Genomic DNA, 17196 nt, shown 5'->3' with positions numbered 1-17196 from the left:
GGCTCCGCTGCTAGTCAAGCCATAATGCCGCCGAGCAGCAAGAAAAAGAAGAAGCCAGCCTCCAACCCGGCTCGAGGCTTTGCGACAGTCTCTACTCCCTCGAAGGCTAAGCCAGAGGCAACAGCAACACCTTCTCCGGTCACCGAAGAGTCAAAACCCACGCCGCAAACCGAATCCCAACCTGATCCCACCGCACCACCCACTGCAGATGCCGCCGCGCCCCAGGCGACTTCGTCGTTACAAGACTATACGCCGGAAGAACTAGGGAGACATTTGGAAGAAGCAGAGCTCCAGATCTTGGTGGACAAATATGCGACCAAATGTAAAACGGACGCAGCGCGGCAGGCCACCAAGCTGGACACCGAACGCCGCGTGTTTCGACAACAATCGACACCATTGAGCCTGTTGGAGTGGTTACCGAATGAGATCCAAGACAGTATTCTTGAATTGGCCGGTACCGAAGAGGTGGAATACCTTATAGCGAATGGGCGGAGCACAAGTCCAAAGCAGGCTAGCTCTGAAGAGGAGTTATACTCTAAGCTCTGGATTTTGAAAGAGACTCTGCTCAAGCTTGAGTTCCCCGAGCATCGCGTTGAGGATGCATTGAAGCATGTTCTGCATTATTTCGCTGGTAACTCCACCAGTGCCGGACGGGATGTGGTGTGGAATCTCGATGAAGCGCTGGAATGGCTGGCTATGCACAGTGACAAGAAGGAATTGCCCTCTTACACACAAACAACTCGTCAATTAAAAGATACAGATGCTGTCACGTCATGGATGTCCGGTAAAGTATTTCGGTCGCTGAGAATCTCTTCTAGGGTACAAAGCTAACTTCTATCAGACTCAAATCCTTCGGGCTCTTCGACTCCCCTTTCGTCCCGGAATCGCGGCAAACAAGTGAACAAAAAAGCCGACTGGAAGGCAGCAAAGGTTGCTCCACCTATCTCATACGACTCAGACAGCTCAGTCGACCCAGATGTCATGGTTCCCGAATGGCTGGAGCTGCAGACTCAGCTTTACAGGCTGGAGCCAGATCTCTTTGATCGCCCTGGAAAGGGCAAGAAAGGCCGTGGAGGTGCTGCGCAGCTGTCGGACGATCCTGAGGTCTCAAAACTACAGCGCAAAATTGCCAAAATTGAGCGCGACGTACTTTTCGAACGCAGAGAAGCAGAGTATATTTGGGATCAAAAGCTTGACGAGCTCAGAAAAGACGCTACATTCATTCGGCGCCCGGTGGATAGAAAGAAAAAGTCTCCGACCGAGGCAGAGGACCAACCTAAGCCCGAAAATGGCGAAGAGATAGACCCCGGTCTACTGGAGATCGAGGGAATGGAGGATGCCTTGGGTGACATGTTCCAAACCGAGCCTGAAGAATCCGAGTCCCTCCTGGGTCTTCCTCCACCAGAGACTAAGATTGCGTTCACGATCCGAGACTTTGGCAAGGCGACCGGTCTGAGTCCACGCCGGGTCTTGGAGGAGACTTGCAAATCGAGAGACTCATCTTGCGTGGTAGTCTACCGAGACTTTTCTACTTCAAGCCATTCGAACCGAAAAGCGCTGGAGGTGCGATGGTCGAAACCCCAAGAGGCACCATTCCCGCTCGCGGTGGAATCAATTACACACAAGTCGAATGCCTTGGCTACTTTTGTGTCAATGGATGCACTCACAACACCGAATCCCCAGCAAGCTGAGGGATACGTGTCGACTCTGGCCCTATTCATCCTGTTCCCCCAGAATTCCAAAGAAGGCAAGGCCTACCTACGTCTACCAGCTGTTTGGAGGGACCTGTGGACTGAGTTTGCAACATTGCAAAAGGCTCAACAAGACGAAGTTGACAAATCCACCGTCAAAGCGTTGAAGCGTTTGGTCCAGGAGAATCAAGGCACCTTTGAAGACGATGTTGTCCTTTCTGACAACTTCCGGAAGAGGAACGGAGTTGGGAGCAAGCCCGGGACCCCGATGAAGGGCTCTACGCGTGACAATTACTCCGGCATCGACGAGCGTCTGAAGGATGTTTGGATGGCGAAGTCGTCCACACCCTCGTATCACCGCATGATGGAGGGTAGAATGAACCTCCCAATCTGGGGATTCAAAAATGAGATTCTGAGCACGCTCGATGATCACCGAGTCCTCATCATTTGCAGTGAAACAGGCAGTGGAAAGAGTACTCAGATTCCATCCTTTATTCTCGAGCATGAGATGCTTCAAGGCCGTCCCTGCAAGATATATGTGACTGAGCCCCGTCGTATCTCCGCAATCTCCCTTGCTCGGCGTGTCAGCGAAGAGCTTGGGGAGCACAAGAACGAGGTTGGCACGAATAGGTCTCTCATTGGATTTGCAGTGCGATTGGAAAGCAAGTTCACTCAATCCACGCCATTGATTTATGCGACCACGGGAGTGGTTGTCCGAATGCTCGAGCGCCCGGACGACTTCCAAGACATCACACATGTGGTCCTTGATGAAGTTCACGAGCGCACAATTGACAGTGACTTCCTTCTGATCGTACTACGACGGCTAATGCAGAAGCGTCCTGATCTGAAGCTCATTCTTATGTCAGCTACCTTGGAAGCGCAACGGTTCTCCAATTATCTCGGTGGGGTGCCAGTCTTGAACATTCCGGGACGAACCTTCCCCGTGGAGATGAAGTACTTGGAGGATGCAGTCGAGATGACCAACTATCGCTTGTCAGAGGACGCCCAGCACACTGTCCTTGACGACGATATGGACGATCCACCCACCGATGCTGACACGACCGGGGGGCTTCAAGCCAGTCTTGATGGATACTCCAGACAGACCAAGGAGACTGTCATCAACATCGACGAGTACAGAATGGACTACGAGCTGATCAAACGGCTGCTCATGAAGATCGCCACAGCACCAGAGATGGCTCACTACAGCAAGGCAATTTTGGTCTTCATGCCTGGACTGGCAGAGATTCGTCGCCTGAACGACGAGATTTTGTCTGAGCGGATGTTCCAGAGAGATTGGATCGTGCACACGCTTCACTCCTCAATTGCCAGTGAAGACCAAGAAAAGGCTTTCGACGTACCTCCGGAAGGCACAAGGAAGATTGTTATCGCAACAAATATTGCGGAAACAGGTATCACCATCCCAGATATCACAGCTGTGGTTGATGCCGGAAAGGAGAAGATAATGCGCTTCGACGAGCGACGTCAATTGTCCCGCCTCGTTGAGTCGTTCATCTCCCGTGCAAACGCCAAACAGCGTCGTGGTCGTGCTGGCCGTGTCCAGAATGGTATCTGCTTCCACCTGTTCACTAAGCACCGTCACGATAAGTTGCTTTCTGAACAGCAGACACCGGAGCTGCTGCGTCTTTCCTTGCAGGATCTAGTGCTTCGAGTGAAAATCTGCAAACTGGGTGAAGTTGAGCAGACACTTCTTGAAGCTCTTGACCCCCCATCTTCTAAAAATATTCGCCGTGCCATTGACTCACTGAAAGAAGTCAAGGCTCTGACGAGTAACGAGAGCTTGACATCCCTCGGAACACAGCTGGCCAAGTTGCCGCTAGATGTTTTCCTTGGCAAAATGATCATTCATGGAGCCTTTTTCCGGTGTTTGGACGCGACTGTCAGCATCGCTGCTATCCTTTCTTCGAAGTCGCCCTTTGTGAACACGATGGGTTCTAACACGCAGCGTGATAGCGCGCGGGCGTCTTTCCGAAGAGGTATGTACCAACACCTTGTCTTCAACTGTCAATGACTAACAAATCATAGGTGACTCGGATCTGTTGACCGTGTATAATGCCTACTGCAGTTGGCGACGCACGAGGAGCACATCAGGGTCGAACGAGTTTGCATTCTGCCGAAAGAACTGCCTTAGCCCGCAGACCTTGCTGGCGATCGAGGATGTGAAGATGCAACTGGTTGTGTCAATTGTCGACGCCGGCCTTCTCAATCTAGATGCATCCCAGAAAGCGGCTCTTAACCGGTAGGCAATCCTTCAAAAGTAAACCCGATCTGAAAAAAGTGCTTACCAATTCTCCAGTGCGCGCTCCAACAGCCGAAGCCGTCAGTTCTTCATCATCCCTGAAGATTTCGATATCAACAGCAACAATGACGTTGTGATCAACTCAGTCATCGCTTGGAGCTTCTACCCAAAGCTTCTGACACGCGAGGGCAAGGGCTGGCGTAATGTCGGCAACAACCAGACAGTCACACTGCCTGGTGTGTCTGTCAACAAAAGAGCGGACTCGTCGGTCAAGTGGTTGTCGTACTATAGCATCATGGCGCGTGCTCGTAACCTCAACGCGCACGATACCAGTGCTGTGGATGAATTCGCTATAGCTTTGCTATGTGGTGATGCTGAATTCAAGGTAAGGCTACAGTCACTCTTCACCCTCCGCTCCTCCCTTTTTCTCTTGGCAATGGGCTAACCGCTATCGATGCAGCTGTATTCGGGTGTCATCTCCATCGATACAAACCGTATTCGCTTCTCTGTGCGGGATTGGAAGTCTATGCTCGCACTGAAGATACTCAGCAGCCGTCTGCGCGAAATCCTTTCGAATACTTTCCGCAATCCGCACCGTCCACTGTCATATAAGCACCAGCAGTGGATTGACATATGGCAACAGATCTTCGCTCAGGCTGGTAAGCGATGAATATGCCACGTCTTAAAATGTGATTATGCCATGTGCCTTTGATGAGATATGCCTGTAAAAAATTCATGATGAGCATGGTTGGGTTGACTGTAGAGTTCTTTGGAATACTTTGGGCTGAGACACTTTGATGGACAAACATTCTCTTTTGTTCGATTGGAGAATCGTTCTTGGTTGGTATGTGTATCCTCTCATTTGTAGCTACTGTCGACGTCCAGGAAACGCAGACCATACTAGACATATACTACCACCTAAGTCTCCGCTTCCGCTCAAAGACCAGACATAGGTATATTGATGGACACAACCCTATAACTCTACGATTCTACCTATCAGATACCTATTCCTGAACACCACACCCTCAAACATTCAAGATTCTTCGAACACACTTTCTGATATCACCCCGAGGCAACACAAATTCCATGCCCTGGCGATCCATCAGCAGGAACCGTCCACGGGTAGCATCCCTACATGAACGACGGGAGACAGCATACTGCATCGACCACGCCTTCTAGAAGTACGTTCATCTCTACATAGTACAAAAGCACAAAGCACTGCAGCCATGCCCGTCGAGTCAATGCACCGACGCCATCAGCACTGATCCGCCCTGCGTGAACCATACTCTCCGTACCAGAGATCGAGATCAAGATCAAGATCCAGGCATAACTCCTGCATAAGCAAGGCCAAAGCATAGAAGATCAAAGACAAGTCTCTATCAAATCCCCAGCCAAAGCCGAGACCGACGTTCTCACCCTTCTCACCCCGCCATTCCGCACGGGAAACAATCGGTCTACGAAAAACAGCTCGCAGTCCCCAATGATCAATCAAGGGATATACCAACCTCCCACCGCTCTCTGCCACACCCAGCAAACACGGATCATCCCTTGATAGACACGAGACCAGTGTGTATACGGGGGTAGCGGTGAAGACAATCATATGTACATCGGTACTTCGGGAAGAAATTCTGAAGCCTGCACAGCAGGAAATGGAATCTTGGACGTCTGCGCCAACCGCATGCCACATATCCACATTCCCCAGCATCGAACACCCGAGCCAACCAGAGGTGGTAGAAACAATGTCTCTTATTCTTTTCTTTTATCTTTTGCTTCTATGAAACTAAACTAAAATAAAACCTCAAACAATCCCCAAACCCAAGACACCACACACCGCCCCCCCCCCACCTCTGCACAATCCGAATGGCAGACATGCTTCGAGAATGCAGATAGCATCGCCCTAACCGTAAAAGGCTATCATGCCTACATTCTGCATCGAGGTACATCCTACATACAGGCACTTAGCTAGAGATCCCAGCCTAAAGAAACTAAACTACCGTACCCTGTGCATGTACATGTACATGGGACCTGTACTTATTCATGCACGATAACCCCATACGGCACTCGGCTCTTGGACCATCTTCTCTTTCTGCGCTGGCAGCTAGCTGTTGGTTTGGTTCGGTCTGGGTCTGCATTTCTTATCGTAGCCGGTACATGGTACTTTGCAGCTTGGGCTGGGGGTGCATGGGTATATGTACGTACCATGTACATGTACATTCTTCGATCGACGACGGGTGACACCCTTCTCCGGGGAGTGAGAAGCGTGGAGGGCGCGTGTCGGGTGTATGGGGTTCAGTTTACTTGGGTTATCTGAGACAGAAGAGACGGTGTGGGATTTCTACTGTGTACTTGTGGTTTGTGTTCTTTTGGGTCTTGCTGGGCTTTGACTGGGGTTCCTTGTTTAGAAATGTAGGATTAAGATGGTTGTTTTCTTGCATTATTGTTCTCGTGGTTGGGGATGGCATGGAGATGCTGTTTTTATATAGAGCTAAAAGTACATCCATGGCTTTGCATATTTGCTTATTTAGGTTGCTCCAGGGTTGTCAACACTGTAAAGATGGCCATTAGTTACCAGTCCTAGTAGACTTAGTACGAAATCCATGGATAAAGAGTCAAAGTAAGTTCGATCAAGGCGTTTCGACTTATGTCGTACATAAAGATCGAATCTTCTCAGCCTTAACCCATCCAAGTCCAAGTTTATCTTCCGATCGGGTTAAAGCCGACATCGGGAGAGGATACACCTGTCAAGATCAGATCGAAATATATTCTACACATAGCTGTAACAGTTAACGATCAAGTAAATGCGTTAAATCCTTGATGGCAATCCATAAACGAAATGACCAAACGGTCATAGCTGCCACGTCTTCCGCAAGGGCAACTGGCGGTGAATCCACACGATCTAGCCCTTCCTACGTGGTTGGGGCCACAGCCAGTCATTTGTTGCGTTGGATCATTGATCGGCGGGCTGTAAACGAATCATCGTTCGGCTGGAGATTTAGTCTCGTTACACCTTTGGTCCGAGCCATTTCGGAGATATGGGAATTACACCCTAGGCTATCATTGGTATTATGACTCGTGCCCAGGTGTGGGCGTGTGGCGATTGCTGACGGTTAGGGCGCTTGACTTGTAACTACTGTTCTTCTCAAACTGATATCATTCATTGATTTTGATTTATGGTATTTGAGCAAAGTCCATTTTAGTCACTATGTTGTACTGTACAAGTACGGAGTACACAAGCAACACCCCATCAATTCTCCTATTCCCCCTCTCAACGCTAGAGTGCGTAAAGGCAAGATGAACGTGCAGTCGATCTCTTGGCTCCACGGGACAATGCAATGCGAGGTTAAATCCCTGGTTGCACGGCCCCAGCATAGTTCCATCACGCCAGATCCTGGTGTCGTGGTGCGCTGTTATTCGCGAAATGAGAAGGTGGCGTCTCGAGGAGATTATCCCCTCTCAAGTCATCAAGTCACATGGGATAATAAAACAAGTCACCATTCATATCCGGTCGCTCTTAGTGGTGTAAGACCTCAATCTGTCGTATTTCCATTCGAAACACCTCGACCGAACAGCAGTTTCGGGGTTATATCGGGAGTTACCGCGGTCGATTCGCCCTTTAATTTGCCCATGTACAACACATCATTAGTCTGCAGGGAACATCCCTGTCAACGGTTCTCGGTCAAATTCTCCTCGTGTTTCGAGGCTGTAATTATGCTGTACGATGGACGGTGTAAAGTGTACTGCATATCCCCCTCAAAGGCCTTGTGTCCATTGTGTATCCCCGCAAGTCGGCCTTATCTGACAACGTCTGCCCAGACGGGTTCGGGCATATTCTGCTTGTAAAGTGAGGTACAGCATGGGGAAACATGGCTAGTGAAACATTGTATCTGGTATGTCGTTGACCGCTAGGGTTAGAGACTAAGGTATCTTGGAAAGAGAATGGACATAGACCGGGTGGACGGGAGTATTTCAATAATAGTGCAACTCGAAGACATCAAACCACTCCAAAAAGAGAGAAAGCCCCAAAGAAAGCCCGAATCTGCACGGACAGTGTGTGCTGCAGGGTAAGTCGCTGCAAGGTACGGGCGAACCCGTCGATCGACGCGAGATTGGCGTGCAAAGAATGAAAGTGGAGGCTTGAGCTATGCCTTGTCAGTGACAAACACTAAGATTCTCTAGCTTCTGTAACCTCAACCTCTTAACGAGTTATCCACCTTTGAGAGTAGTCACACGGAAACCCCCGGAGGGACGATCAGGGAAAGGATTGGCGCATTATCGTCTGGATACTTACTCCATAGTTTGCTTCCAAATACTCGATTGCCATGAATTATGGATGGATGAAGTCAAAGATAGTTATTGCTGTTATGGCTATCATTGGACTATTTCAACGCCTCCTAGATTTACCTATCATATAGAAGCCATGGAAAATCCCGTTTCTCCTTGCATCTTCGGCTCAACGGTTCCTGGGAGATGCATCACAGCCGAAGTGTGGAGTGGTGAGGACGAGACTTGTGTGGTGGACCCAGTCGCTAACTAGTTCGTCTCTTGTCCTCATATTCGTTTCATCAACTTGATTTGATCTAGTTGTCCCCTTTCTTGCACGGGGGAGCCCATGTAACATGCTCACCGAAAGGAAAAAAAAGAAGTGAAGAAAAATAATAGGAAAAAAAAAGCCACAACCGAGTTTGGTACACCCCACTCCTTTTATCAAATGCTCCGACTATTTCCTGTTCGAGTAACGATATCTGTCCGCAGTCTGTCGATTTGGCGGATCCCTCTCCATCTTCCCCCCTAAACTACTGTATGCTGTATGTGCAGCGGGTATCGGCCCGTCGATAGCGAGCTGCGATGCAGGGATCTGTCGGTGGTCCTTTCTGCCCCGGAGCTCTCTGGGCCTAGCATCGTTATGTAGTACCTGCTTCATAGCCCTAACGGACCCCAATATCTGCATTCTTACCGTTGCAGCTCAATTTTTACCAATACTATGTTGTATGTACATACTAAAATAAAAAGAATGCCATTGAATCTGGAGTCAGGCCCGTATCTTCCCGGGCCCCCATGTTCACCGACCTCTCAAGGGTCTGTGTGGTGGGCGCGACACTGGCGCCACTTGGAATCCACTTGCTAATTCAAATACTTGTACGGAGTACGGACTAGTTAGTAGTATCGATATCAGTCATTATTATCTCTTTAATGCTAGACTCGTATTCTGACCCCTTCAATAATTGGATCTCGATGCACAGTGGTCCACTTGAGGACTGAAATAGAGGTTGAATTATCCCCGGTCAGAGAGAAATGCAATTGACATCTGTCAACCTGCTGGAAATCAAGTCCGTGAATAGTTTAGTTTCCTTAGTGGAGAATGAGGAAAAAATGATAAAGAAGGTAATGCAAGGGGGGGCCCGTCACCTATGGGGGAATAAGCGGTGAACTGCGAGCTGGTCGCTTTCTACTCTTCTCCTCCCTTGCTGGGATCTGGGCTTCTGGGCCTTTGGATTTTGTTGGGCACTTTTGTTTGAAAGATAAAAATATGAAAAATCAGTGAAGAAATTCGGAAATACTATCACTGACGTGGAGGATCATTATCCCGGCTCCAACTATTGAGGAAGTCTATGACAGATAGAGATATCGATCCAATTTAGACCGAAAAAGAAAGAAAGAGGAATTTCTGGACGCATCATCACGGGGTCTCCCAGTCGAGATTACGATGCTACTTGTGAACTCTCATTTCGATTCGGGCTGAAGGGTGGTTGGACAAATTCTGGGCCAAATGTTCTGTTTAGTAGTTTCTTTTTGCTTTTTCCCTCTTTATTTCTTTTCACTAATAATCTTCAACAGACTCTTCTGGTAAGCGCCCTATGACTGGTGATACTGGACAGGGATCGAAAAAGAGAAGAACAGACCCTTGATCGTCTTCAAGCCACCCGTGTTTCGTGGTTTCTTCTGAGCCACTGATTCTCCCCTCTACATCCCTGGGGGGCAGTGACGTGCTTCTTTCCTCTTTCCCTCCCCACTGTTACTCACGGCCCGTCTTAACGCCCAGATCGTCCCGAACCATGAGAAAAAAAAATCAAAAAAGAGAAAAAAGAGAAAAAAGGCAGACAACAAAAGCCTTGGGGTTGTAATTCTTGCCTTATATTGTAGCAAAATCAATAGGGTACAGCTAACACTGCAATGGTCTACTTAGGTCGGCTTCAGCTGTATACAAGGTTGGCTCCGACGCGATGGAGTCTGGGGGCTTGGGGTTTGGAGCTAGGGCGATCGACCAGTGGTAGTCACCTCTAACGGTAAGATACCCGAGGGACGACCAAAGCTCGGGTGATGTCCGGTGAATGATTTCCCGCTGGGACTATGATTTTAGCCGTTTCTTGAAGACGGACCTTGCAGCTCTGTAGTTCTTGTCCCCCCAAATAGAGGGGGAAAGGTGGTGCAAGCGCTGGCTCCAGAAGCGGGAGAGAGCAATCCGCAATCGACGGTGCAGCCGCCGCGCATTACCGGGCCTTTCCTTCTGAGGGTTTCTATTTTCTTGGTTTTATTTTTATTTTATTTCTAATTCCTTTTTAGCTTTTCCCCTCTCTGCAGCCGCTGACAGATGTCTTGCACGAAAGAGATGGTGATCGGGGCGAGACGATAATTCCCCTACTGCTGTCGTGTACAATGGTCCTTGGGGCGTATTTTAATCTATCTCAACCGTGGATGTCAAATCTTTAACCTCAGGCTCAACCGTGGATATCCTTTCCCCGTCTTTCTCCCCGGCTCACCGTCCATGGTTCAGTCAGTGGGTGGGACCCGTGCTCGTGGAGAACCATCCATCTGAGCTGTGCTTTGTTTACATCTTGGTATTGACTGACCTACATGATGCTTTGCGAGATGAGTGTGTAAATATGAACCTACAAGTAGTTACAATACTACTCACCCGGTCACCCCCAAGTATGTATTGAATCTTGTAGTCTCGCCCAGCCAGAAATAGCCTAGAGTCCAGAGTAACCCCTCTCAAGAGGAAAATAAATTAATTGAATCTGATCGGGGCTCCACTAGAAATCACCTCCCAGATACAGCGGGCCTATCCCGGCCGATCAGCGTGTTGCTTTTCTGCCTGTCACACAGACCAGGATCTTCAGCTGGGAACTTTCTCTTTGACTTCAATTCTGATCAATGCTGGGTGAACAAATCTAGGCAATCCGGTTCATCGGTTGAACGATCTTGGCTGTTACTAATGGGAATGATTTACCTCGCTACCTCAACGCTTAAGTGTGTTGATCTGGTCCTTGCTTGGTGGCGTAATAATGTAATGTTCTATTTTTTTCTAAATATTTCCCAATGGGAAATGATAAGTAGAATATCTTTTATGTAGAGGAATAAAAAAACGAATAATTAATCCGTAAGATAAAATAAAAACACATCGAGTCTAGAGGATGATCTGAACGCACGGTTCTGGTAGTCTCTCTCTCTTCGCTCTTCTGCTCTCCACCAGGGGGGGTCCACTGTGATTGATTCGATAATCTCGTTCTTTCCTTTCTCTTCCTCTGCCCTCAAAAGACGGGGCAAGCCGGGATTTCTGCAGACAACATTCTTCTCTTTCTTCTAAATTGACTCTTTAGTCATCTTCTTCTTCCTCCACTGATCGACTTTCCCGCTGCGGCTCAGCGTCATCTGTTCGCTTCACTTCGTTTCTTTCCCCTCTCTTAACCGCCTAACTTCTGGGTCTAAGTTTCACTGTACGATTCTCTTTTTTTTTGTTTTTTTATTTCTTTTATTTTTCCTTCTCTGCTTTTATTATTCATATACCTGCTATATCTTTTCTTTTCTCAAACGCCATCTCTCCAGCCTGTGCATAGGGATGCGTTTGCTGCACCACCCCAGCCTCCACCATTCCTGTACGTCTTAACGCACTTCCTCTCTCAACCACCCCCCATCCCTCGACTGTCTGAGACTTTGAACCTCCACCTCCCCCTACCTTCCGGCTTCGGCCTTATTTTATCGTTCAATGCGCTCCATTTGATCTTCTTTTCTATGACATGACCTCTTGCATGATTTGAAACGACTAAAAACTTACCCTATTCTCTGTTAGGTCGAAGCTTGTCACCTACTTCGATGTGCTGGGTTCACGATTGTTAATGATTCTGATGACCATTGTCCACTGAATTCTCCCCCGCTATACAAGAAAAGTCCTTATTGCGCTTCTTAAGACTTCCGAGTCTACAAAAGGTTTACGATACTACGAAGCTCACTACGATATAACCTGCATCGCCTGCATCTTGCATCGCGTTCTATTTTGCGAACTTTTGAACGTTTGACCAGAAAACCTTGGAATCCTTGTTTCCATTTTTCGTTTGCACTTCTTTCTTTCCCTTTTTTTCCGTGCAACGTACCCCAAGTTCCTGTGGTTTCCCAACGATTCTGCAGCTTCTTCTCCCCCACTCGTCAAACTGATACCACGACGGACGCCCTTTACAACGTCCGACGTCCGCTTCATATCTCCTCTATTTCAAGCCGTTTTCCCGTGCAACCGAAAAGCTGGAGCTGCCGTCGATCTCGCAGGTCCACACCCGCGGTCCTGCTGACGCCCCCTGGTACAACCATCACGCGGCGGAACGACCATTATTGCCCGGCGATAAACTCCCCGCTCTCAGCCTGCCGACAGCAACCCAGGGTCTTTCCCGAACCGCGTATCACGATTCACCTGTGACCAATTCCACCAATTCTAGCGCTCGCACAAGTCTATCTGGTGCCTCCCTCCCAGGTAACGAGCCCAGGAGCCCCCCATCATCTACGGATCTGTCAGGGACCCAGGGACGGCTTTCTTTGGATTCCTCCGCCCCGACGGAATACAGTATCGCACCTTCGGTTAACGACGGTTACTATCCCAGCCCGACCTCTCTCGGCAGCATGAACCAGAACCAGCCGTACATGGATGTCCACTCGCACATGTCCACTGCTCAGCCATACGCTCCTCAAGGCGCTACCGCAGGCACAATGACCCAGTATTCGTACCACGGGCAGCCGCCCGTAATGCAGCCCGCACCTTCTTACCCACCGGCTGGTTACCCTCAATATGGATACTCAAATGGCGTCACATCCCCTCCAGGACACCCGCCGAGCTCCATGGGTGGCCAGATGGCAACTCAGCTGCTGCCGCTTCCAGGTAAGCTTCAGAGCATGAACATGCACGACGATTATTCTGATCGGTATCATCATCAAGTGAGCAATCACTCAAACGTGGCCGCCCCGCCTGGATATGGGAACACCACCGGTGCTCCGCTACAAGGATACGTCTATGACCCAACCGGTCAGATGTCACCGCCTGGGGCTAAGCCGCGAGTGACAGCTACTTTGTGGGAAGACGAGGGGAGTCTCTGCTATCAGGTGGAAGCAAAGGGAGTTTGCGTTGCTCGACGAGAGGGTAAGTGGCAATCCTCCAGTTTTAACGGGTATCGTTGGCTAACGAGACTCCGCAGACAACCACATGATTAATGGTACAAAGCTACTGAATGTGGCTGGCATGACCCGTGGTCGTCGTGATGGAATCCTGAAGAGCGAAAAGCTGCGTCATGTAGTGAAAATTGGACCCATGCATCTCAAGGGTGTCTGGTAAGTTGTTCGATAACACATATTGATACGTCAAATTGAGTGCTGACCGCAATCAGGATCCCATTCGAGCGTGCTCTGGAATTTGCCAATAAGGAGAAAATCACCGATCTGTTGTACCCGCTCTTCGTGCACACCATCAGTACTCTCCTCTACCACCCCGCCAATCAGTCAGGGACCAACCGGGTGGTGCAAGAGTCCCAACAACGACGCCTGGAAGGGCCTCCTCCGGCTCCTCAGCGTACGCCGTCCGGCTCTCAACCCTCACTCCATCATCACCACGCCTTGCAGACGCCCATGTCCTCTCACATGTCTCAAGGCCCAATGAGTGGCCATGGCTCTAGACCCGGCCTTGACCGTGCCAACACCTTCCCCACACCGCCAGCCAGCGCATCCAGCCTGATGGGCGCCAATCAAGGCGGTTCATACGAATGGGGCGGACCAGTCCCACACACACAGCCCTTGTCTATTGACACCACGTTGAGCCACCAACGCTCAATGCCCACCACCCCCGCAACTACCCCTCCGGGCAACAACATGAACGTCTTGCCTTCCTACCAGGGGCAGGGCTACGACAGTTCGAAGCCATACTACTCCGCGGCACCACAAACGCATGCCCAATACGCACCGCACACACCACTGACCCAATCAGGCATGTCCAGTTACGGCCACTCTCTTTCCGGCGGGTACATGAAGAGCGAAATGGCGCCGCCCAACCCGCGCCCCGGCGCCTCGGAGCCAGAATCCTCCGAGCGTGACACCAACCGCTACAGCCAGAGCAACGGGTCAGGGGAACCAGCCCAGGAGCACGAACAAGAGTACCTGCAAGACCACAATTCCGGTTACAACTCCAACCGCGGCTCCTATACATACACCACCAACCCTTCCGTTAACTCGCTGAGCGGCGATCACTCCCAGCTCACGCCTGAGATGACCAGCTCGCCGAGCCAGCAGAACGGTTCCGGTCGCATGACCCCGCGTACAAGCGGCGGCAACGCTCCACACTGGGCTTCGGGGTATAACACCCCTCCTCGTCCCGCCGCCACTACCCTGTACAACGCTGCTGTCAGTGACACCCGCGGCACGCCCGCCAATGGGAGCACCGACCCATACTCCATGGCGTCGACCTCGACTCCGGTCTATGGGGTTGGAAATGGCTCGCTGAGCGCAGGCAACAAGCGTATGCGCGAGGATGACGAAGTCCGTCCTGAGAGTACCACCGAGTATGACACCTCAAAGCGTCGCAAGACGATCACCGAAGCTCCCCTTGGTGGTCCAGTCGGCGGGCCGCCTATTCTCCAACCCATGAAGCCCAGCGCGGCTATCGGTCGGCATCGGTGAGTGTGATAGCACTGGCTGTTAGGCTTGTGGATTTATTATCACATTTGAGTTCTTGCCTGATTACTATTTTTATGTTTGGTCTATTTACTTGGTCGGTGTTTGTTTTTATGATAGACTGCGCATGCACCACCCCGCATGGCACCGCGGATTCGCCTACGTCTTATACGACGACACGTGTGCACGACATGCAGACAGGCAGCCCGGGCGGTATCGAAACGAAACGAAGTTCATTTGTTTTATGTCTGCGTTTATTTATGTTTCATGTGGTGAACCAGTATGGAGGGTGAACGAGGTGCGAGAACCTGTCTACAACGAACATTTCAACATGGTCATGATATATGGTTTATCTGGAATATGTGTTGGTTCGTGTGGAAGGATACCGACCTTGACGACTACGATGTGACGAATCTCTTATGAACGAATTTTCTTTGTGTGATGACTTGACCCACGAGCCATCATCCTGATGAACGAGTTTTTTGCTTTTTATTTCTTACTCTCTGCTTAGTCCTTGCGTGTTTGGGAGAAAAGGAGATCTTTTATTTTTCTGCTGTGGCATGGCCTTGGCTTTGGTTTCACTTCTACTTTGCGATGTCGCTTCTGCCTTTTGCTACTGCCACTCTACTAGAGAGATGATTATCATGGTAATGAACGGTTATGAAATCTGGGTCTGCATGCCTTTAGCGACATACAATGTTGGTCTTGGTCCGGAATTGATTGTTCTTTTCTAGTCGCTTTTGTAACACAGTAGATTGCCATGTGCATCTGAGACTAATGAACTACACTTTGAATCCTTATTCAAGCTACAGGAGAACCTACTCATAGTGCCTAGTTACTCCTAAATAACACAAATCTCACATGTGACAACGACATACTCCAACCATGTGCACGTGACAGCTCCGACCCTATCCCAAAACAGCAAAACAAAAACACTCCGAACCACGGTTCCTTCCGCCTCACAACCCACGGCGACCTCGCCAACTCAATCCCAACCACATCCCGCAAAGCCAGAGCAAGCAAGCGATCCTTCCTTTACCATCCCGACCGAACCCGACCGAAAACAAAACAAATAGAGAATCGCAAGACCAAGAAACAAGAAACAAGAAACTAAAACCATGTCCACAACCAACCGCCCATGCGCAAAACGGGAACACCCAGAACCAAAAAACCACCTCACCTACGACATCTGGCAATCATCCTCAACAGGCCACCAGCGCGCCGGAGAAGGCGGATCTTTCATCGGCTCGACATCATGGCGACAAGCCCGCTCGGATAAATTGTCTAGACAGTATCGGAGCGGGGATTGTCTGTCGGGACGGGAACCGGGCTCAAGATCGGGATCAGGACAGGGAAAGGGGCAGGGGCAGGGACAGGGACGGAATCAATCGGAAAGCAGACTCGTCCCTGGCGCCTTTGATGGGAAATGCGCTTCGCAGTCGCCGCCCCCTGTGGTGTCCGGGGAATGGGCTATGGTTCCCGGGGATGTGGCGAGGCGGAATGAGCTCGGTGTTAGGGATATAAGGTCTTTTATGGGGGTTAATAAGAGGAAGGCTGGTGGTGATATTGATGGGGTGGGGAGGGAGAAGGTGGGGAAGAAGGGGAGGGTTGGTATTTTTCTGGAGGGAGATGGAGATTCTAGGGGTTGGAAAGAGGGAATGAAAGAAGAAAAAAAAGAGAAAAAGAAAGAAGAAGACTCAGAATATCAACCCGACGACTCGTCCACTGCATCCCATTCTGCAAGTCTCGACTTAAAATCAACGTCTAATCTCTTCGCTGGAGTTACAGTCTTCATCAACGGCTCCACGCTCCCACAGATCTCGGAGTATAAGTTGAAACATCTACTTGTTTCGAGCGGAGCGAAGACATCTATCTACATGGCTCGGAAGACGGTGACGCATGTTATCATCGGACGGCCGAATACTGGCATCAGCGATGGTGGTGCTGCTTCCGGTGCCGGGGGTGGTCTTGCTGCTGGGAAACTTCAGCAGGAGATTGCTCGTGGGGGGTGGAAGGGTGTGAGGGTTGTTAGTGTTGATTGGTAAGTGGGATTCGTTATTTAATGGGCTATAGCCTATAGGTGGATGGGTTGCTGACGGTGGTTTCTTTTGTTAGGGCTCTTGAGAGTCTCAAGGTTGGGCGTCGTCTTGCTGAGTCGAGGTTTCCTGGTATGCATGTTGCTGATAAGGGGCAGAGGAGTGTTGCTGGGATGTTTGGACAGGGGGTGAAGAAGTGAATTCTTTCTGGATTTGGGCATGGATATGGCGTTTTGTATTGCATGGATGGCGTTCGATATGGCTCTCTGGTTGGGACGGTGTTCTGCATAAA

General features: G+C 49.9%; 3 protein-coding genes across 3 annotated transcripts; all 3 read left to right on the top strand.

Annotated features, from left to right (window-relative positions):
* Positions 1–24: 24 nt before the first annotated feature.
* On the top strand, positions 25–4618 carry N7515_001950 (putative ATP dependent RNA helicase; the record flags this gene model as incomplete). The annotated part of the gene is made up of 5 exons (XM_056662694.1): positions 25–784; positions 842–3685; positions 3735–3948; positions 4006–4333; positions 4409–4618. The coding sequence occupies 5 exons, from the start codon at positions 25–27 to the stop codon at positions 4616–4618; spliced, it is 4356 nt and encodes a 1451-aa protein (XP_056524807.1).
* Positions 4619–11161: 6543 nt separating this feature from the next.
* N7515_001949 (KilA-N domain-containing protein) lies at positions 11162–14874 on the top strand (the record flags this gene model as incomplete). The annotated part of the gene is made up of 4 exons (XM_056662693.1): positions 11162–11233; positions 12487–13348; positions 13404–13536; positions 13593–14874. 4 exons carry the CDS (start codon positions 11162–11164, stop codon positions 14872–14874), a joined length of 2349 nt encoding a protein of 782 aa, XP_056524806.1.
* A 1070-nt stretch (positions 14875–15944) lies between these two features.
* N7515_001948 (uncharacterized protein) lies at positions 15945–17104 on the top strand (the record flags this gene model as incomplete). The annotated part of the gene is made up of 2 exons (XM_056662692.1): positions 15945–16909; positions 16984–17104. Coding segments are annotated over 2 exons (1086 nt in total), but the record flags the coding sequence as incomplete, so codon positions are not given.
* Positions 17105–17196: the final 92 nt, after the last annotated feature.

Source organism: Penicillium bovifimosum (assembly GCF_028826915.1).
Source record: "Penicillium bovifimosum strain IBT 22155 chromosome Unknown utg000002l_segment0_segment0, whole genome shotgun sequence".
Taxonomy (NCBI): Eukaryota; Fungi; Ascomycota; class Eurotiomycetes; order Eurotiales; family Aspergillaceae; genus Penicillium; species Penicillium bovifimosum.
This window is presented reverse-complemented; position numbering and strand designations above follow the sequence as displayed.